Source organism: Melospiza melodia, unplaced genomic scaffold (genome assembly GCF_035770615.1).
Source record: "Melospiza melodia melodia isolate bMelMel2 unplaced genomic scaffold, bMelMel2.pri scaffold_266, whole genome shotgun sequence".
NCBI classification, from domain to species: Eukaryota; Metazoa; Chordata; class Aves; order Passeriformes; family Passerellidae; genus Melospiza; species Melospiza melodia.
Genome location: NW_026948588.1, coordinates 28,443 through 43,819, shown reverse-complemented (window position 1 = coordinate 43,819; position 15,377 = coordinate 28,443). Strand labels below are relative to the sequence as shown.

Sequence of the window (15,377 nt, the reverse complement as noted above, 5' to 3'; positions counted from 1 at the left end):
AACAGCCTCAAAAATACCTGAAAAAAAACCCCCAAAATTTCCCAAAACACCAAAAATCCCCCCAAAAATCGCCCAAAAATACCAAAAATCCCAAATCCCCCTCCCCCCAAATTCACTGTGAACAACCCCAAACACTGTGAACCCCAAAATCCCAAAAATTACCCCAAAATTACCTCAAATTTTACCTCAAATTCCCCAAAATTCCCCAAAATTTTCCCCAAAATCTTCCCCAAATAAACCTCAAAGCCAAAATCGAAAATTGTGTTTTATTACAAACCGGAATTCTGGGGGGTTTTGGGATTTTTGGGGATTTTTATTTGGGATTTGTGGTGAAATTTGGGGATTTGGGTTTTTTTGGGGGGGATTTGTAGCAAAATTTGGGGATTTTGGGGGGTTTTTAAGGGACATTTTGGGGGATTTTTAAAAAAAAAATTTTGGGAGTTTTTTTGGGATTTTTTTGGGGGGTTTTAGGAAATTTTTTTGGGGGGGAATTTTTAAGGATTTTAAGAAATTTTTGGGAGGGGATTTTTGGGAATTTTTTACAATTTTTGGGGTTTCTTCGGGGGGGATTTTTAGGGAGCGTTTTTCTTCTTTTTGGGAATTTTGGAGGTTTTTGGGGGATTTTTTGGGGGATTTTTTTGAGTTTTGAGGATTTTTTTTTGGAATTTTTGTATTTTTGGGGATTTTTGGAGGGGAATTTTGGGGGGAATTGTGTGGGTTTTGGGTCCCTCAGAAGTGGGCGGTGACTCGGTCGATCTCCAGGAGGTCGTCCAGGATCTGTGGGGGAGGGGAGAGAGGTCAGGGACTCACCTGGGCAAAATTCACCTGTCCTGAATCTCACCTGTCCCAAATTCACCTGTCCCAAATTCACCTGTCCCAAATTCACCAGTCCAAAATTCACCCAAAACCCACCTGTCCCAAATTCACCTGGCCAAAATCTCACCTGTCCTGTCCCTCACCTGTCCCAGGTGTGTCCCACCTGTCCTGTCCCACCCTGCCCAGGTGTGCCCAGGTGTGTCCCAGGTGTGCCCAGGTGTGCCCAGGTGTGTCCCAGGTGTGTCCAGGTGTGTCACTCATGATCTCAGGTGTGCCCAGGTGTGTCCCAGCTGTGCCCAGGTGTGTCACTCATGATCTCAGGTGTGTCCCAGGTGTGTCCCAGGTGTGTCCCAGGTGTGCCCAGGTGTGTCCCAGGTGTGTCACTCATGATCCCAGGTGTGCCCAGGTGTGCCCAGGTGTGTCACTCATGATCTCAGGTGTGTCCCAGGTGTGTCCAGGTGTGCCCAGGTGTGCCCAGGTGTGTCCCAGGTGTGTCACTCATGATCCCAGGTGTGCCCAGGTGTGTCCCAGGTGTGTCACTCGTGATCCCAGGTGTGCCCAGGTGTGCCCAGGTGTGTCACTCACGATCTCGGGGGTGGTGCCGATTTTCTTGGCCAGCTCCGCCCTCTCCATGGCGCTCAGGTACAGGTACCTGCCCAGCAGTTCCCCGTCCAGGACGTTCCGCACGGCGTTCTGCAGCAACCGGCGCTCGGACTGCAGCAACCTGTGCGGGTGGGGGGGGACAGGTGGGACAGGGGAGGGACAGGGGAGGGATGGGACAGGTGAGGGACAGGTGGGCCAGGTAGGACAGGACAAGGGGACAGGTGAGAGATAGGACAGGTGAGGGACAGGTGGGACAGGTGGACAGGTGTGTCCCTACCTGAACGTCCTGGGGTTGAGGCCAGCCAGGTGCGGCAGGGCAGAGCCCAGGTGTATCCCAGGTGTACCCAGGTGTGCCCAGGTGTATCCCAGGTGTATCTCAGGTGTATCCCAGGTGTACCCAGGTGTACCCAGGTGTACCCAGGTGTGCCCAGGTGTATCCCAGGTGTACCCAGGTGTATCCCAGGTGTACCCAGGTGTATCCCAGGTGTATCCCAGGCGTATCCCAGGTGTACCCAGGTGTGCCCAGGTGTATCCAGGTGTATCCCAGGTGTACCCAGGTGTACCCAGGTGTATCCCAGGTGTATCCCAGGCGTATCCCAGGTGTATCCCAGGTGTATCCCAGGCGTATCCCAGGTGTATCCCAGGTGTATCCCAGGTGTATCCCAGGTGTGCCCAGGTGTATCCCAGGTGTACCCAGGTGTATCTCAGGTGTACCCAGGTGTATCCCAGGTGTATCCCAGGTGTATCCCAGGTGTATCCCAGGTGTACCCAGGTGTATCCCAGGCGTATCCCAGGTGTGCCCAGGTGTATCCCAGGTGTACCCAGGTGTATCTCAGGTGTACCCAGGTGTATCCCAGGCGTATCCCAGGTGTACCCAGGTGTGCCCAGGTGTATCCAGGTGTATCCCAGGTGTGCCCAGGTGTGCCCAGGTGTATCCATTTACCTGAAAGCCCGTGGGTTGAGGCCGGCCAGGTGCGGCAGGGGCGGAGCTGAGGTGTGCCCAGGTGTACCCAGGTGTATCCCAGCTGTGCCCAGGTGTGCCCAGGTGTACCCCAGGTGTACCCACGTGTATGCCAGGTGTATCCATTTACCTGAAGGCCCTGGGGTTGAGGCCGGCCAGGTGCGGCAGGGCGGAGCTCAGGTGTATCCCAGGTGTGCCTAGGTGTGTGTAGGTGTATCCCAGCTGTGCCCAGGTGTGCCCAGGTGTATGCCAGGTGTACCCATTTACCTGAAGGCCCTGGGGTTGAGGCCGGCCAGGTGCGGCAGGGCGGAGCTGAGCGCGTTCTGCAGCATCAGCAATCTCCTGTAGGTTTTCTCCTGCATGGGCAGCAGCAGCCCCAGGCCCCCGTCCAGCGTGGCTGCGGGGACGGCACAGTCAGGGGAGCCAAAAACACCAAATTACACCCCAAATCCCAAAAACCCCAAAGTTACAGAAATCCAAACCCCAAAAACCCCAAAGTTACAGAAATCCCAAATCCCAAAAACCCCAAAGTTACAGAAATCCCAAAAACCCCAAATTACAGAAATCCCAAATCCCAAATTACAGAAATCCCAAATCCCAAAAACCCCAAATTACAGAAATCCCAAAAACCCCAAATTACAAAAATCCCAAATCCCAAAACCCCCAAATTACAGAAATCCCAAATCCCAAAACGCCAAATTACAGAAATCCCAAAAACCCCAAATTACAGAAATCTCAAATCCCAAAAACCCCAAAATTACAGAAATCCCAAAAACCCCAAATTACAGAAATCCCAAATCCCAAAATTACAGAAATCCCAAATCCCAAAACCCCCAAAATTACAGAAATCCCAAATCTCAAAATTACAGAAATCCCAAATCCCAAAAACCCCAAATTCTACAAGTCCCAAACCCCCAAATTCCACAAATCTCCAAATTCCACAGAACCCCAAAACCCCAAATTCCAGGAACCTCAAATCCCAAAAATCCCAAAAAGCGAAATCCCAGAAATCCTCAAACCCCAAATTCCAGAAAGTCCAAATCCCAAAAGGCCAAATCCCAGAAACCCCAAATTCCATAAACCTCAAAACTCAAAACCCCAAATCCCAGAAATCCCCAAACCCCAAATTCCAAAAATCCCCAAATCCCAGAAATCCCCAAACCCCAAATTTCAGTAATCCCCAATTCCAGAAACCAGCATCGCTGCAGGGGGACACGTCAGGGGAACCAAAAACCCCGAATTCCACCCCAAATCCCAAATTCTAGAAATCCCAAAACTCCGAATCCCAGAAACCCCAAACCCCCAAATTTCAGAAACGCCAAATTCCAGAAACCCCAAAACTCAAAAACCCAAATTTCAGGAATCCCCAAATCCAAAAAAACCCCAAATCCCAGAAATTTCAAAACCCCAAATCCCAGAAACCCCGAAACCCCAAATTGCAGAAATCCCCAAATCCCAAATTGCAGAAATCCCAAAATCCCAAATTCCAGAAACCCCAAAATGCCAAATCCCAGAAACCCCAAATCCCAGAAATCCCCAAAATCCCCAAATCCCAGAAATCCCCAAATCCCAAAAATCCCCAAATCCCAAATTCCAGAAAAACCCAAACCCCCAAATCCCAGAAATCCCCAAATTCCAGAAAACCCAGATCCCAGAAATCCCCAAATCCCAAACCCCCAAATCCCACCCCAAACCCCACCCTGATCCCAAAATCCCCAAATTCCAGAAATCCCAAACCCCAGAAACCCAAATCCCAAAACCCCAAATTCCAACCCAATCCCAAACCCCCAAACTCCACCCCAAACCCCGGCACCCCAAAGCCCAAAAATCCCAAACTCCACCCCAAATCCCAGAAACCCCAAATTCAACCCCAAATTTCACCCCAAATCCCAAAACCCGAATCCCAAAACCCCAAATCCCAAATTCCAGCAACCCCAAATCCACACAGGTGCTGTGCTTGCTCTCCCAGGTGTCCCCAGGTGTGTCCCCATCCCAGCTGTGTCCCAGGTGTGTCCCCATGTCCCAGGTGTGTCCCTCACCGAACCAGGTGCTGTGCTTGTTCTCCAACATCACCCCAGGTGTGTCCCAGGTGTGTCCCCCTTACCGAACCAGGTGATGTGCTTGTTCTCCCAGGTGGGTCCCAGGTGTGTCCCCGTGCCCAGGTGTATCCCAGGTGTATCCCAGGTGGGTCCCAGGTGTGTCCCCAGGTGTGTCCCCACGCCCCCAGGTGTCCCCAGGTGTGTCCCTTACCGAACCAGGTGCTGTGCTTGTTCTCCCAGGTGGGTCCCAGGTGTGTCCCAGGTGTGTCCCCATGTCCCCAGGTGTGTCCCAGGTGTGTCCCCAGGTGTGTCCCCCTTACCGAATCAGGTGATGTGCTTGTTCTCCCAGGTGGGTCCCAGGTGTGTCCCCGTGCCCAGGTGTGTCCCCATGTCCCCAGGTGTGTCCCCACGCCCCCAGGTGTGCCCAGGTGTGTCCCTTACCGAACCAGGTGATGTGCTTGTTCTCCCAGGTGTGTCCCCATGCCCAGGTGTGTCCCCATGCCCAGGTGTGCCCAGGTGTGTGCCCCTCACCGAACCAGGTGATGTGCTTGTTCTCCCAGGTGTGTCCCAGGTGTGTCCCAGGTGTGTTCCCATGCTCAGGTGTATCCCAGGTGTATTCCCATGCCCAGGTGTGCCCAGGTGTGTCCCTTACCGAACCAGGTGATGTGCTTGTTCTCCCAGGTGTGTCCCCATGCCCAGGTGTGTTCCCATGCTCAGGTGTATCCCAGGTGTATCCCCATGCCCAGGTGTGCCCAGGTGTGTGCCCCTCACCGAACCAGGTGATGTGCTTGTTCTCCCAGGTGTGTCCCCATGTCCCCAGGTGTGCCCAGGTGTGTGCCCTTACCAAACCAGGTGATGTGCTTGTTCTCCCAGGTGCTGCTGCGCCGGTTGGGCCCCTCGCCGTGCCCGCGGCAGGGCGTGCGCCAGAAGGTGTTGACGTGCGCGCCCACGTGGAAATCGGCGCGGCGCAGCAGCCGCAGCCCCCCGAAGGACTCCTTGGCTGGGGGGACAGGCCAAGGGGTCACCCGGGGTCACCTGGGGTCACCTGGGGTCACCCGGGGTCACCTGGGGTCACCCGGGGTCACCCGGCCCCGCCCGGCCCCGCCCCGCTCACCTTCAGGCAGGTACATGTACACCAGCAGGTTCCGGTCGCGGTCCGACACTGCGCACGCGGGGGTGGGCGAGGTTAACACAAATTTACCCAAATTTGACCAAATTCAATCAAATCTGACCCAAATCCATCCAAAGCTCAATAAAATCGGACCCTGATTCAACCCATATTTAAACAAGTTTGATCAAAATTTACTCAAATTCACCCAAAATCAACCCAAATTCAATCAAATTCGACCCAGATTCACCCAAATTGACCAAGATTCACCCAAATTTGACCCCAAATTACCAAAATTTATCAAGATTCACCCAAACTTACCCAACTGGACTCAACCCAAACCCAATCCAACCTCATTTGAACTCAACCCGAACCCGACCAAACCCAACCCAAACCCAACCCAAACTCAACCAAACCCACCCAAAACTCAACCCAAACCCGACCAAACCCAACCAAACCCATGGAACTCAACCAATCTCAACCAAACCCAACCCAAACTCATCCAAACCCAACCAAACATAAACAAAATCAACACAAAGCAAACCAAACCCAACCCAAACCCAACCAAACTCAACCCAAACTCAATGAAACCCAACCCAAACCCAACCCAACCCAACCAAAACCAACTATGGTCAATCAAACCCACCCAAACCAAACCAAACTCAACCAAACCCAACCGCCACCAACCAAACCCAAACTAAACTCAGCTAAACCCACCCATAACTCAACCAAACTCAACTATGGTAAAGCAAACCCAACCAAACTCAACCAAACTCAACCCAAACCCAACCCAAACTCCACTATATCCAACCAAACCCAACTATTGCCAACTAAACCTAGCCAAAGTCAACGAAACCCACCCAAATTTAACTGAACCAACCCAAACCCAACCCAACAAAACCAAACCCAACTATGGTCAATCAAACCCACCCAAACCCAACTGAACTCAACCAAACCCACCCAAATTCAACCCAAACCCACCCAAACTCAACCGAACCCACCCATAACTCAACCAAACCCAACTATGGTAAAGCAAACCCAACCAAACCCAACCAAACCCAACCCAAACCAAATCAAACCCAACCAAACTCAACCACATCCAACAAATCCAACCAAACCCAACCAAACCCAACGAAATCCCAACCAAACTCAATCAATCCCTCCCAAACTCAACTGAAACCCACTCAAACCAAACCCAAACTCCACCAAACCCAACCATGGTAAACCAAACCAAACTCATCCAAATTCAACCCCAACTCAACTGAAACCCACCCACAGCTCAACTAAACTCAACTATGGTCAAGGAAACCCACCCAACCTCAACCAAACCCAACCTAACCCAAACTAAACTCAACCCAACCCACCCAACCTCAGCCAAACCCACCCAAACCAAATCAAAACCCAACTGAACCCAAACTCAACTAAATTCAACCAAAACTCAACTGAAACCCAACCAAACTCAATGAAACCCAACCCAAACCCAACCAAACCCAACCCAAACTCAACTAAACTCAACCCAAACCCAACCAAACCCAACCCAAACCAGCCCAAACTCAACCAAATTCATCCCAACCCCAACTAAACCCAACTAAAGTAAACCAAACCCAACCGAACCCAAGCCAAACAACCCAACCAAACCCAACACAAACCCAACTAAACTCAACCCAACCCCAACTAAATCCAACCCAAACTCAACTGAACCCACCCAAACTCAACCCAAACCCAACTCAACCCATCCAAACTCAACCAAACCCAACTCAACCCAACCCAAACCCAACCAAACCCAACCCAAGGCCAACCAAACCCAACCAAACTCAACTGAACCCACCCAAACTCAACCCAACCCAAACCAAACCTCAACAAAACCCAACCCAAATCAAATTCAACTCAACCAAACCCATCCAAACCCAACACAAACATAACTAAACTCAACCCAACCCCAACTAAATCCAACCCAAACCCAACTGAACCCACCCAAACTCAACCCAAACCCAACTCAACGCATCCAAACTCAACCCAATGCCAACCAAACCCACCCAAACCCAACTCAACCGAACCCAAACCCAACCCAACCTCAACAAAACCCGGCCCAAATCAAATTAAACTCAACCAAACCCAACCAAACCCAACTATGGTCAACCAAACCCACCCAAACCCAACCAAACCCACCCAAACCCAACCAAGCACACCCAAACCCAACCCAAACCCAAACAAACCCACACAAACCCAACCAAACCCACCCAAACCCAACCAAACCCAACCCAACCTCAACAAAACCCGGCCCAAATCAAATTAAACTCAACCAAACCCAACCAAACCCAACTATGGTCAACCAAACCCACCCAAACCCAACCAAACCCACCCAAACTCAACCAAACCCAACCCAACCTCAACAAAACCTGACCCAAATCAAATTAAACTCAACCAAACCCAACCAAACCCAACTATGGTCAACGAAACCCACCCCAACCCAACCAAACCCACCCAAACTCAACCCAAACCCAACCAAACCCACCCAAACCCACCCAAACTCAACCAAACCCACCCAAACTCAACCAAACCCAACCCAACCAAACCCAACCCAACGTCAACAAAACCCGACTCAAAACAGATTAAACTCAACCAAACCCAACCAAACCCAACTATGGTCAACGAAACCCACCCCAACCCAACCAAACCCACCCAACCCCAACCAAACCCACCCAACCCTCACCAAGCCCACCCCGCCCGCGCCGGCCGTGCCGTACCCAGGAATCCCAGCTGGCTCCCGTCCACCATGAAGTCCACGCTGTAGACCTCCAGTGGCTTGGCATCCTGCGGGGACACCCCTGTCACCGTCACCGTCACTGTCACCGTCACCGTCCCAGTGCCAGGGGTGGCACCTGGGCACCTCCTGAGACCCCCCAGGTGACCCCTGAGTGTCCTCCAGAGCCTTGGGCTGCCCTGGAGACCTCTGAGAGTCCTCCAAGATCCCTGGGTGTGCCTCAGGTGTGCCCCAGGGACCCTCAGGTGTGCCCCAGGTGTCCCCCAGATCCCTCAGGTGTGCCCCAGGTGTGCCCCAGGGACCCTCAGGTGTGCCCCAGGTGTCCCCCAGGTGTCCCCCAGGTGTGCCCCAGGGACCCTCAGGTGTGCCCCAGGTGTCCCCCAGGTGTGCCCCAGGGACCCTCAGGTGTGCCCCAGGTGTCCCCCAGATTCCTCAGGTGTCCCCCAGGTGTCCCCCAGGGACCCTCAGGTGTGCCCCAGGTGTCCCCCAGATCCCTCAGGTGTCCCCCAGGTGTGCCCCAGGGACCCTCAGGTGTGCCTCAGGTGTCCCCCAGGTGTGCCCCAGGGACCCTCAGGTGTCCCTCAGGTGTGCCCCAGGTGTCCCCCAGATCCCTCAGGTGTCACCCAAGACTTTCAGGTGGCCCCCAAGACCCTCAGGGGTTCCCCAGGGACCCTCAGGTGACCCCCAGAACTGTCAGGTGTCATCCAGCAATGACCTTCAGGTGGCCCCCAAGACCCTCAGGTGTTCCCCAGGGACCCTCAAGTGTCACCCAAGACCTTCAGGTGTCCCCAAAGACCTTCAGATGTCACCCAAGATCCTCAAGTGTCACCCAAAACCCTCAGGTGTCCCCCAGGTCCCTCAGGTGTCTCCCAAGACCTTCAGGTGGCCCCCAAGACCCGCAGGTCTTCCCCAGGTGTCCCCCAGGAGCCCAACCTTGGATGTCCTCCAGGACCCTCAGGTGTCCCCCAGCCATGTCCCCAGGGCAGGTCTGGTGGCCCAGGGACAGTTCGGTGGCCCCAAGGTGGGTTTGGTGACCCATGGCAGGTTTGGTGACCCCAAGGTGGTTCTGGTGGCCCCCTGGTGGGTTTGGTGACCCCATGTCAGGATTGGTGTCCCCATGACAAGTTTGATGGCCCCATGGTGGGTTTGGTGTCCCTGTGAGGAGTTTGGTGTCCCCATGTCAGGTTTGGTGTCCCCATGTCAGGTGTGGTGTCCCCATGGTGGTTCTGGTGTCCCCACGGTGTGTTTGGTGTCCCCATGGTGGTTCTGGTGTCCCCATGTCAGGTTTGGTGACCCCATGGCAGGTTTGGTGTCCCCACGGTGTGTTTGGTGTCCCCATGGCAGGTTTGGTGACCTCAAGGCGTGTTTGGTGTCCCCATGTCAGGTTCGGTGTCCCCCTGGTGGGTTTGGTGACCCCATGGCAGGTTTGGTGTCCCCATGGCAGCTTTGGTGTCCCCATGTCAGGTTTGGTGTCCCCCTGGTGGGTTTGATGGCCCTATAGTGGGTTTGGTGGCCCCATGGCAGGTGTGGTGACCCCATGGTGGTTCTAATGGCTGTGTGGGAGTTTGGTGTCCCCCATGGCAGCTTTGGTGACCCCATGGCAGGTTTGGTGACCTCAAGGTGGGTTTGGTGGCCCCATGGCAGGTGTGGTGTCCCCATGTCAGGTTTGGTGTCCCCATGGCAGGTGTGGTGTCCCCCTGGTGTGTTTGGTGTCCCCAGCACGTGTTCGGTGTCCCCATGTCAGGTGTGGTGTCCTCGTGTCAGGTGTGGTGTCCCCATGGTGTGTTTGGTGTCCCCCTGGTGGTTCTGGTGTCCCCATGTTGGGTTTGGTGTCCCCAGCACGTGTTTGGTGTCCCCATGGTGTGTTTGGTGTCCCCATGGTGTGTTTGGTGTCCCCATGGTGTGTTTGGTGTCCCCATGTCAGGTTTGGTGTCCCCATGTCAGGTGTGGTATCCCCGTGTCAGGTGTGGTGTCCCCATGTCAGGTTTGGTGTCCCCCTGGTGTGTTTGGTGTCCCCGTGTCCGGTGTGGTGTCCCCATGTTGGGTTTGGTGTCCCCCTGGTGTGTTTGGTGTCCCCCTGGTGTGTTTGGTGTCCCCATGTCAGGTGTGGTGTCCCCATGTCAGGTGTGGTGTCCCCATGTCAGGTGTGGTGACCCCAACACGTGTTCGGTGTCCCCGTGCCGCGCCCGCTGTGCCGTGTCCCACCCGGCTGACGAGGGACAGCGTCTTGCTCTCCTCCTGGTAGCGCAGCAGCGAGATGCTCTTCATCAGGTCGGCGGCCAGGATGAAGCTCTTGACGCTGATCATCTGGTGGATGTAGAGCTGCGTGTCGATGAACGCCATGCCCGTCAGCTCGTTGTCCTTCAGGCTCCACAGGAAGATCTGAGGGGACAACGACACCAGGGGTCACCATGGATCTCCCTGACCTTGTGGTGGCCTCTGTCACCTCCTTGGAGGCAATTCCAACCTAACCCCAACTGATGTTGGGTGGCCACCACCATCATCTCATTGTCCTTCAGGATCCTCAGGAAGATCTGAGGGGACACCTCGAGGTCACCTCTGTCACCTCCTCGGTGGCAATTCCAACCTAACCCCAACTGATGTGGAGTGGCCACCACCATCATCTCATTGTCCTTGAGGCTCCTCAGGAAGATCTGAGGGGACACCCCGAGGTCACCATGGTGGCCCTCAACCTTGTGGTGGCACCTCAGGTCACCAACCCAACCCAACCTGAACCCAACTGATGTGGGGTGGCCACCACCATCATCTCATTGTCCTTGAGGATCCTCAGGAAGATCTGAGGGGACACCTCGAGGTCACCATGGATCTCCATGACCTTGTGGTGGCCTCTGTCACCTCCCTGGTGGCCCCTCGGGTCACTGACACAAACCCAACAAACACTGAGGTGCCACCAAGGTCAGCCCGTGGTCCTTCAGCCTCCACAGGAAGATCTGAGGGGACACCTTGAGGTCACCATGGAGGTCCACCAGGTGTGCCCAGTGTGTTCCCAGGTGTGCCAGGTGTACCTTTTGCCCGATGGCAGACACCAGGTATCCATGGCAGTGGCACAGGGCTGTGCCCAGCTGTGCCCAGGTGTGTCTGTGGTTATTCCCAGCTGTACCCAGGTGTGCCCAGGTGTGCCTGTGGTTATTCCCAGGTGTGCCCAGGTGTGCCAGGTGTACCTTTTGCCTGATGGCAGACACCAGGTAGCCGTGGCAGTGGCACAGGGCTGTGCCCAGCTGTGCCCAGGTGTGTGTGTGGTTATTCCCAGCTGTGCCCAGGTGTGTGTGTGGTTATTCCCAGGTGCCCCCAGGTGTGCCAGGTGTACCTTTTGCCCGATGGCAGACACCAGGTAGCCGTGGCAGTGGCACAGGGCTGTGCCCAGGTGTCTCTGTGGTTATTCCCAGGTGTACCCAGGTGTGCCCAGGTGTGCCCAGGTGTGTCTGTGGTTATTCCCAGGTGTGCCCAGGTGTGCCAGGCGTACCTTTTGCCCGATGGCAGACACCAGGTAGCCGTGGCAGTGGCACAGGGCTGTGCCCAGCTGTGCCCAGGTGTGTGTGTGGTTATTCCCAGGTGTACCCAGGTGTGCCCAGGTGTGCCAGGTGTACCTTTTGCCCGATGGCAGACACCAGGTAGCCGTGGCAGTGGCACAGCGCCGTCACGGGTCCCTTCTGCTCCTTCTCGTAGAGCACCTTGAACTTGTTCTTGGTCAGCGGCTGCCCCGGCTCGGGCACCACCTCGATCACGTCCAGGATCAGGATCTGGGACATGGACAGGTGAGACAGGTGAGACACGGACAGGTGAGACATGGAGACATGGACCTCCTGGTACCACCTCGATCACGTCCAGGATCAGGATCTGACAGGTGAGACAGGTGAGACAGGTGAGACATGGACACCTCATCACCACCTCGATCACGTCCAGGATCAGGATCTGACAGGTGACACACGGACAGGTGAGACAGGTGAGACACGGACAGGTGAGACATGGACAGGTGAGACATGGAGACCCCATGTCACCACCTCGATCACGTCCAGGATCAGGATCTGGGACAGGGACAGGTGAGACAGGTGAGACACGGACAGGTGAGACATGGAGACATGGACACCTCATCACCACCTCAATCACGTCCAGGATCAGGATCTGACAGGTGAGACATGGACAGGTGAGACAGGTGAGACACGGACAGGTGAGACATGGACAGGTGAGACATGGAGACCCCAAGTCACCACCTCGATCACGTCCAGGATCAGGATCTGGGACAGGGACAGGTGAGACAGGTGAGACACGGAGACATGGACACCTCATCACCACCTGGATCATGTCCAGGATCAGGATCTGACACAGGTGAGACATGGACAGGTGAGACAGGTGAGACACGGACAGGTGAGACACAGAGACATGGACAGATGAGACATGGACAGGTGAGACATGGACAGGTGAGACAGGTGAGACACGGAGACATGGACACCTCATCACACCACCTGGATCATGTCCAAGATCAGGATCTGGGACAGGTGAGACACGGACAGGTGAGACAGGTGAGACACGGAGACAAGGACACCTCATCACCACCTGGATCATGTCCAGGGTCAGGATCTGACAGGTGAGACACGGACAGGTGAGACATGGAGACATGGACAGGTGAGACATGGACAGGTGAGACACGGAGACATGGAGACCTCATCACCCCCTGGATCACGTCCAGGATCAGGATCTGGGACATGGACAGGTGAGACACGGCCAGACCAGGTGAGCCATGGAGACCTCATCACCACCTCGACCACGTCCAAGTGCCCCCAGGTGTGCCCAGGTACGTACCCGGCCCCGGCAGGTGACCTCCTCACCCTGCATCAGGTAGGTGTGACCCCAGGTGTGCCCAGGTGTATCCCAGATGTACCCAGGTACCCCAGGTGTGCCCAGCTGTACCCAGCTGTCCCCCAGGTGTGCCCAGGTGTGCCATACCCGGCCCCGACCGGTGACCTCCTTGCCCTGCATCAGGCAGGTGTGACCCCAGGTGTGCCCAGGTGTATCCCAGATGTCCCCCAGGTGTGCCCAGGTACCCCAGGTGTGCCCAGGTGTGCCATACCCATCCCCGGCAGGTGACCTCCTCGCCCTGCATCAGGCAGGTGTGACCCCAGGTGTGCCCAGGTGTATCCCAGATGTCCCCCAGGTGTGCCCAGGTGTGCCATACCCGGCCCCGGCAGGTGACCTCCTCGCCCTGCATCAGGCAGGTGTGACCCCCACGTGTGCCCAGGTGTGCCCAGGTACGTACCCGGCCCCGGCAGGTGACCTCCTCGCCCTGCATCAGGCAGGTGTGACCCCAGGTGTGCCCAGGTGTGCCCAGGTACGTACCCGGCCCCGGCAGGTGACCTCCTCGCCCTGCATCAGGCAGGTGTGACCCCAGGTGTGCCCAGGTGTGCCCAGGTACGTACCCGGCCCCGGCAGGTGACCTCCTCGCCCTGCATCAGGCAGGTGTGACCCCAGGTGTGCCCAGGTGTATCCCAGATGTCCCCCAGGTGTGCCCAGGTGTGCCATACCCGGCCCCGGCAGGTGACCTCCTCGCCCTGCATCAGGCAGGTGCCCACGGCCACGTAGCCCTTGAGGCCCGACACCGTCTCCTCGGAGCGCAGCGACACCGTCTTCATGCAGGTGACGTGCTCCCACTCCTCCAGGGCGATCCTGCACAGGTGGGCACAGGTGAGACACGGGGGGGCACAGGTGAGACATGGGGGGGTCAGGGTGGGCACAGGTGAGACATGGGGGGGGTCAGGGTGGGGTCAGAGGGGCACCCCAGGGACACATCACCCCATGCAGGTGACGTGCTCCCACTCCTCCAGGGCAATCCTGCACAGGTGGGCACAGGTGGGCACAGGTGAGACACGGGGGGGCACAGGTGAGACATGGGGGATCAGGGTGGGGTCAGAGGGGCACCCCAGAGGTCTCAGGTCACCCCATGCAGGTGACGTGTGCCCACTTCTCTAGGTCCATCCTGAACAGGTGGGCACAGGTGGGCACAGGTGGGACCAGGTGGGCACAGGTGAGGTCAGGGTGGGCACAGGTGAGGTCAGGGTGGGGTCAGGGGGCACCCCAGGGGTCTCAGGTCACCCCATGCAGGTGATGTGTGCCCGCTCCTCTAGGGCGATCCTGCACAGGTGGGCACAGGTGGGCACAGGTGAGGTCAGGGTGGGGTCAGGGGGCACCCCACGTGGGGCTGTGGGGCTCAGGTCACCCCATGCAGGTGACGTGTGCCCACTCATCCAGGGCGATCCTGCACAGGTGGGCACAGGTGAGACCAGGTGGGCACAGGTGGCACCAAACAGGGTCAGGATGAGGTCAGGGTGGGGTCAGAGGGGCACCCCAGGTGTGACTCAGGTCACCCCATGCAGGTGACGTGTGCCCACCCATCCAGGGTGATCCTGCACAGGTGGGCACAGGTGAGGTCAGGGGGGGGGGATCAGGGGCACCCCAGGTGTGGCTCAGGTGGTGCCCCAGGTCTCAGGGTCACCCCATGCAGGTGACGTGTGCCCGCCCATCCAGGGCCATCCTGGGCACAGGTGGGACCAGGAGATTTTGGGGTCCCACCTGGTGCTGGGGATGGGTCACGGTGGGGTTGGGGATTTTGGGGGTTCCCAGGTGTATTTAGGGATTTTGGGGGTTCCCAGGTGTATTTAGGGATTTTGGGGGTTCCCAGGTGTATTTAGGGGATTTTGGGGTCCCACCCGGTGTTGGGGATGGGTCACTGTGGGGTTGGGGATTTTGGGGTCCCACCTGGTGTTGGGGATGGGTCACTGTGGGGTTGGGGATTTTGGGGTCCCACCTGGTGTTGGGGATGGGTCACTGTGGGGTTGGGGATTTTGGGGTCCCACCTGGTGTTGGGGATGGCCTCCCAGCTGACGGGTGAGATGAGCTGGATGCTGAAGGCCTCCTGCTGGGGGGGGACGTAGCGCTCGTCTGGGGACACCGAGAGGGGACACAGGGTCAGGGGGACATGGGGACACTGGGGACACTGGGGACACCGAGAGGGGACACAGGGTCAGGGGGACATGGGGACACCGAGAGGGGACACAGGGTCAGGGGGGACAG

General features: G+C 56.4%; 1 protein-coding gene across 1 annotated transcript in view; it reads right to left on the bottom strand.

The window, feature by feature from the left end:
* Positions 1–252: 252 nt before the first annotated feature.
* Positions 253–15,377, bottom strand: part of CPSF1 (cleavage and polyadenylation specific factor 1) — a gene marked incomplete at its 5' end in the record, with an annotated part of 43,554 nt that continues 28,429 nt past the window's right edge. The window contains 10 exons of the mRNA XM_063182511.1: positions 253–777; positions 1,402–1,540; positions 2,648–2,777; positions 5,264–5,419; positions 5,534–5,581; positions 8,275–8,341; positions 10,497–10,673; positions 11,900–12,052; positions 13,832–13,973; positions 15,161–15,245. Coding sequence (XP_063038581.1) covers positions 730–777; positions 1,402–1,540; positions 2,648–2,777; positions 5,264–5,419; positions 5,534–5,581; positions 8,275–8,341; positions 10,497–10,673; positions 11,900–12,052; positions 13,832–13,973; positions 15,161–15,245 — 1,145 coding nt within the window. The remainder of the gene's footprint in view (positions 778–1,401; positions 1,541–2,647; positions 2,778–5,263; positions 5,420–5,533; positions 5,582–8,274; positions 8,342–10,496; positions 10,674–11,899; positions 12,053–13,831; positions 13,974–15,160; positions 15,246–15,377) is intronic.